General features: G+C 50.1%; 1 protein-coding gene across 1 annotated transcript in view; it reads right to left on the bottom strand.

Moving 5' to 3' along the window:
* Positions 1-6473, bottom strand: part of UNC93A (unc-93 homolog A (C. elegans)) — a 55544-nt gene that overhangs the window by 19398 nt on the left and 29673 nt on the right. The window contains exons 2-4 of the mRNA XM_011934942.1: positions 4024-4161; positions 2333-2514; positions 1125-1354 (exon numbers count right to left, since the gene is read on the bottom strand). Of these exons, the coding sequence (XP_011790332.1) occupies positions 1125-1354; positions 2333-2514; positions 4024-4128 (517 nt within the window). The 5' untranslated portion in view covers positions 4129-4161. The remainder of the gene's footprint in view (positions 1-1124; positions 1355-2332; positions 2515-4023; positions 4162-6473) is intronic.

Here is a 6473-nt window from a genome sequence, read left to right on the forward strand (position 1 = left end):
CGCCCGGCCTTTATTGTTTTAATAACACAAATTATGTAACAGACAGCTTCACAAAATCTTCTAGGTAGGTGAGATGTACAGCCGATAAGAGAAGGCACAAGAAGGTGGAGAAACACACGACACCCTCCAAATTCCTCCAGCCCCAGATTCTGTGTCCTGTGCTCACTTGGAGAACTAACTCACCTGCAGAAATGTCTTCAAAAGAAAAGCCTGTTCCTCCACTTCACTGGCCATGATATGCAGACTGAGCTTTACCCCCAGTTTCTGTTTCATTGTTGCTGACACCAACAGCAATAATGAATAAAAATTGCTATGCATCAACTTTACAGCTTCCCTTCTTCAAATGCACTTAGCATACATGACAATCACATGAGAGAAAAGGAGAGGCATTTTGGCTACAGAGTTTCCCAAGGGTGGGATTTTTTATGGGATAGCAAGATGGAGAACCTTGATGAAGTGATAGAAATAGTCGTGATACTAGTCAGGAGGGCTGGATTGGTTTTTACCCCATTGGGTAAGGTTTCCTCTAAGCATGAAAGAGATGTCCTATGCCCTGTGCTTAAAGCCTCAACATAGGCACCAAGCGCGTGGGCACAAATGAGGTATGCTCTTTATATTTATACCAGGGCAAAGTCGGGTAGAGACAGAGGAGCCAGGGCATCAGCCCATCCAATGTCCACGTCCGTCATGGGATGAGGGGCCTGTTATGAAACATTTGAAAATCTGGTCAGTGTATCAAGTCACAAGGAAAAGACATCAGGCAACCCCGTCCTTAGTCTAACAAGGATGGTTGTGCAGTTGTGACTCCATGAACCTAAATTCTACTGGCGTGGCCCTTAGTTTCCCCATGGCGCCCTCTCCCAAGGGCTGCCCTGCCCCTGCGGAGGCATCTATGGAAGACATAGATCTTCTTCAGTCCCACCCAACTGTCCAGAAGAGAGCAGGTAACAGGCAACTCTGAAGCACAGGCAGGCTGAGAATCTCACCTGTGGGGCCTGACTCACCTGCTCAAGTTACAGAATCAAGGCAGGTATACAACTGAAATCAGGAACCCTCTCCCCTAGCAGCCATCACTGAAACCGCTGCTCCACTTGGAGACAACTGCTTGCCCCTTTTCCTTTTACCTTGGCTGGGAGTCTGGCCAAATACCAGCGATGAGATCAAGTTGCCCCACACACCAGATGACTGGAATACAAGGAAGAAGATGCCGAAATACTGGTTCACCACGTCTTTGCTGCGTTTTCCCGCCTTCTTTGCATGTGTGTTTCCCACGATTGTGAGGTATGTGCTCTGTGCAGACCACAGCGGGGCGGCCCCAAGCCCTAGCAGTATGGAGGTGGGGATCAAAGTGTACCTGTGGGTAAAAGGCAGACCCACCGCACCGCCTGTGACAGGAGACACAAGCCCATCACACCCGTGTCCCTGTGGTTCTTTAGTCTATCTGGGAGAAGGAAACGCCGCCTGGCCCATTGCAAGCATGGTAACGGGTGTTGCTGGTTGGATGGATGGATTCACCATTAGACTCAGATAAATGAGCAAAATCAGTGCATTTTCCAGCTCAGATTGATTTGCAAAAGTGAAATTGAAGGCCAGTGAGGCTCCTTGTATTGGATGCGACAACAAACAACACGATAAGGAGCACAAGGAAGGCCGAGGAACAGCCCCAGTTAAAAAGACCAAGTGACCGGCTCGGGCCTTGGCGGCGGGGTGCTGTGTGAGACTCTGCAGCTACCGGAAAGAAGGACATGCAGCCGTCATCAGCAGCACGTCCTGGGTCACAACCAGCGTCCCTGGAAGATGCTCCATGGCTGTGTTCCTGGGGCCTGGGGTGCAGCCCAAAGTCCTCAGAGCTTGGTCTCTGTGGTCCTTCTCACCAGGGAGCAGGGTGGTCTCCCATCCCTGTGACCTGCCCTGGCCATACCCACCCCCTAATGGTGGGCGAGGTGCAGCTTCTGATCCATTGGTGACATCTGCCTAGGTGCCCACGAGACTCACCCTCTGCATTGGAGTTAGAGTTCCCTGTGTTACTGGAACCCTCGCCCAGCCAGGGGAGTTGAGGATCAGGATGGATCCCAGGGAGAGGCCAGCATCAGGGATCGGGAGGAGGAGATGGAAGCCGTGGGGGGCACGGAGGAGCCTTGGTGAGAAGACAGTAAGGAAGCCCAGCACCGTCTGTCACCAAAGCGAAGCAGGGGTGCAGGGGCAGCAGAGCTCATTTTAAAATGCCTGCAGTGAACAGTAATCAGGCGCAAATGCAAGTCGTGTGCAGAGTGAACATCCCTAGCGTGGGGAACGGCCGGGGCGGGGTGGGCAGGGGGTGGGGGCTGCATACCAGCTGGCGAAAAAGTTGCCCACGGAGAAGGCCACGTAGCCACACATGGAGAGGATGATGGTCCCCTTGCAGCCCAGCCTCTCAATGAGGAGCGGTGGGAGGAACATGGAGGACAGGAGCATGCCTCCGTAGAGGGTGCTAAGTGCTGTCACACCCAGGCCCTCCTCGCTGTACAGGCTGCTCTGTGGGAACAAAGCCAGCCCTGTCAGAGCACGCGATGGACACAGTGGGATGAGGCACCAGCAGGTCCTCAGTGTCGCCCAGGCTGGAGGCCGCCACAGCTCCCAGGAACCACCAGCCACAGGCTTGCTGCCCTGGGAGCCTCCTCTGCAGCTGGTGGGAGGAAAGTGCAGGTGAATTTGGAATAAAGCAGTTAGTGTGTCTAAACATCAGGGAGGGAAGGCCCGGCACCCCTGTGAGTGCTTGTGCTGAGGCTGGATGGCTGTGAGAGCTGCTCACGCCTCTGTGGACGCCTGCCTGAATCTCAGCTGAGAACAGGACAGTGTGGCAGGACGGGGCTGGAGGCTCTGCCAGAATTGGTCTGTGAGGGGCCTGCATGCTCCCGGGGAATGGAAGGGGTCCTTCAGCCCATGGGGAGGCCCCAAGGATATGAAGCAGGTGAGTGCACATGAATGATTTCTTCCTTCAACAAATATCCATCGCCCACCTCTGAGTGCCTGTCACTGTCTGAGGTTCGAGGATGGACCAGAGACGTGGCCCTTGTGTCCTGGAAACTGCAGGCTGCTGTCACTGGTGGAGATGACATGGGCAGGCACACGCTGCCATGAGGGTGCTGGGTGCCGCACCCCGACCTGGGCTCCAGTGACCTCCAAGATGAGAGTTGAATGAGAACTTGGAGGCCTGCAGCCAGAAAGGGTGAGAGGAGGTGGCAGCTGCAGGGGAGGTGCCACAAAAGAGCGTCCTTGGTCCTTGGATGAGAGGACCTAGTCCAGACCAGGGTGAGGACTCATAAGAACTCTCTGGAGTGAGGCCCTGTCTTCTCACTGGGGCTGCTTAGCTCTGAGGAGGGAGCCTGGGGATGCATGTGCCTTGCTGGGGCCTGAGAGCAAAGCCAACCGCATGGAAGCCTTGGGGTTCTTGGAGAGAGGTGGCCTCAGCTCCTAGGCATGCTGGGGCACAGTCATTCCTGAGTCACTTCTATCTGAACACTCTGTGTTGCTCTCGCCAGTCCTGACTAGCAGAGACAGCTGTCCCGGAGAGCATGATGTAAGGAGCTCAAAGTATAAAGACCATGTTGTCAAAGTTCACAGTTTTGCTTAGAGTAAGCTTGGAATCTATAAGGTCTAGTGATATTTGATAAATTCGCTTGGCTGCCCCAACCACAAAGCCAAGAGCATGCAATCATATTCACAATGACTTTTCCCATGTCTCCTTTTAACCACCCAAAGGCAAAGAATGTCCCAACAAATCACGATCCCAAGACCCCTGCTGTCCAGAGCTCTCTAACAGCAACGCACACCTCATTGTTGTCCAATCCTGTTGAGACGTGAGTGGGAACTGCTCACTGGAGGACTGCATCTGAGAACCACTGTTTGTTTTAGAGGATTTGGTGTGGAGTGAAAAAGAAACACCAGGTGAATTAGATTTTTCAAATTTCCAATTCATTATTGTCTGTGACCACGGGGATTCTTGGAAGCCAAGAAGTTCAGGTAACTTGACTGTACACATACCTGCAGGTTCTGCAGACCTCCATAGGCTGTAAAGAGAAGCAGGAACCCAAAGGAAACAACAAGGACGTTCCTTAGACTTCTGTCCATCGTGCTGGCTGAAAACATCAATCATCAGTGGACACGTACATTTGTAGCTCCCTAAAAGAAACCAATTGAGGCACAGGAAAAACAGTCAGGACTAAGAAGTCCCATTCTCTCTTTCATCTGAGCTAGAGGTGAAATGTTAGAGGTGTGTTAGTCATTAAACCTGTCACTCGTTAATGAACTCGGTTATCACTGACCCCATGAAGCACAAGGGAGTGCTGCTACTCATTCACCTTCTCTGTGATCCACAACATCCACTTTCTATGGGGCAAAAGATCATGACTCTTACCAGCCTCTAGGTAATGGTGCTTTTTTCCTGTTAAATTCTAACAGACATGGTCCAGATGGTAAAGTGATACATTTCACTTTTTATACGTGTATAGAATAGAACCTTTCACAGTACGAGAAACTGTCAGAAATTGTCAGTGGTGCAGAATGTGAACTTCAGTCTTAAAGAACAAGGCATAAATGTCAACTTCAAGATACATAGTTCAACTTCTGAAGAAGCGCTAATGTGATTATAAGATCCTGGGGCCAAAGTCGTCGTATTGCAAAGACTGTATGGTTTCACAACACTATACAGCAATTATTAAAAGAAAAAAAGACTTACATGAGGATAAGGGAGGAGACCACCCTTCATATCGTCTTATGCTCAATTTCTGCCTCCAAAGAAAGAAGTAAAACCTAAAGGCAGAAATGAAATCCACAGGCAGACAGCCCGGCGCCACACCCTGGGCCTGGTAGTTGAAGATTGACCCCTGACCTAATTGGTTATGTTATCTATAGATTACAGGCATTGCATAGAAATGCACTGTGAAAATCCTTATCCTGTTTTGTTCCGATGTAATTACCGGTGCATGCAGCCCCCAGTCACGTACCCCCCGTTTGCTCAATCAATCACAACCCTCTCACACGCACCCCCTTAGAGAGTTGTGAGCCCTTAGAAGGACAGGAATTGCTCATTCGAGGAGCTCGGCTCTTGGGACAGTAGTCTTGCTGATGCCCCCAGCTGAATAAATCCCTTCCTTCTTTAACTTGGTGTCTGAGGAGTTTTGTCTGTGGCTTGTCCTGCTACATTTCTTGGTTCCCTGACTGGGAAGTGAGGTGAATGGCAGATGGTCGAGGCAGCTCAAGCCTGCCCTGTGGAACATCCCTGCGGGGGACTCCAACCAGCCTGAGTGACACGGATCCTGAGAGCACTCCCCGGTAGGCATTTGCCCCAGTGGGACACCTCGCCAGGGCAGTGTGTGGCAGGCCCCCGTGGAGGATCAACGCAGTGGCTGAACACCGGGAAAGAACAGGCACTTGGAGTCTGGACATCTAAAACTTGGTAAGACTAGTCTTTGAAACTTGCCCACTCCATTTGAGTGGAAGCATGGCCTGATCACCTACAGCGTGCCTTTATCAGCACTTTGGTTTTGGTTTTGACTTGGTTTGAATCACTTGATAGGATTGGTCTTGGGAACTTGCCTACTCCATTTGAGTGGAAGTGTGGCCTGATCACCCACAGCCTGCCTGTACTGGCACTTTGGTTTTTGATTTTGACTTGACTTGGATTGCTTGATACTTTGGTTTTGGTTTTGACCTGGCTTGGATTTCTTGATACTCTGATTTTGGTTTTGATTTTGGTTTGGTGTAAACTACAAAAGTGTGTGTGTGCCCTTTTTACCCATTCTTTGTTTTGTGGTGTGCATGTGATGTGAGCGTGGTGTTTTGTCTAGAGGAAATATGTGTGAGACACAAAGTAAGCCCACCCCACTAGGAACTATGTTGAAAATTTTCAAGAAAAGGATTTAAGGGAGACTGTGGAGTACTATGACACCAGGAAAACTTAAAACTTTGTGTAAGATAGACTGGCCAGCATTAGAGGTAGGTTGGCCATTAGAAGGAAGCCTGGACAGGTCCCTTGTTTCAAAGGTATGGCACAAGGCAACCTGTAAGCCAGGGAACCCAGACCAGCTTCTTTTAGATCCCCTGCCCCTAACACACGGTGGCTGAGAGATCAGCAGCATAACTGACTGGCAGAGGCAAGGAAAGACCAGCAGAGAGAGAGAAAGCAAAGAGATGGAGAGGAAAAGAGGCAAAGAGAGAGAGAGACGAAGAGACAGAGAAGAAGAGACAGACAAAGAGGGAGTCAAGGAGAGAGAGAGAGAGAAAGACAGAGGCAGAGAGAGAGAGGAAGAGACAGAGGCAAAAGGAAAGTCAAAGAGAGAGAGACAAAGTCAGAGAGAGAGAGAGAGAGAGAGAAAGAAAGAAAGAAAGAAAGAGAGAGAGAGAGAGAAAGAAAGAAAGAAAGAAAGAAAGAAAGAAAGAAAGAAAGAAAGAAAGAAAGAAAGAAACAAAGAAAGAAAGAAAGAAAGAAAGAA

This window comes from Colobus angolensis, unplaced genomic scaffold (assembly GCF_000951035.1).
Source record: "Colobus angolensis palliatus isolate OR3802 unplaced genomic scaffold, Cang.pa_1.0 Scaffold14, whole genome shotgun sequence".
Taxonomy (NCBI): domain Eukaryota; kingdom Metazoa; phylum Chordata; class Mammalia; order Primates; family Cercopithecidae; genus Colobus; species Colobus angolensis.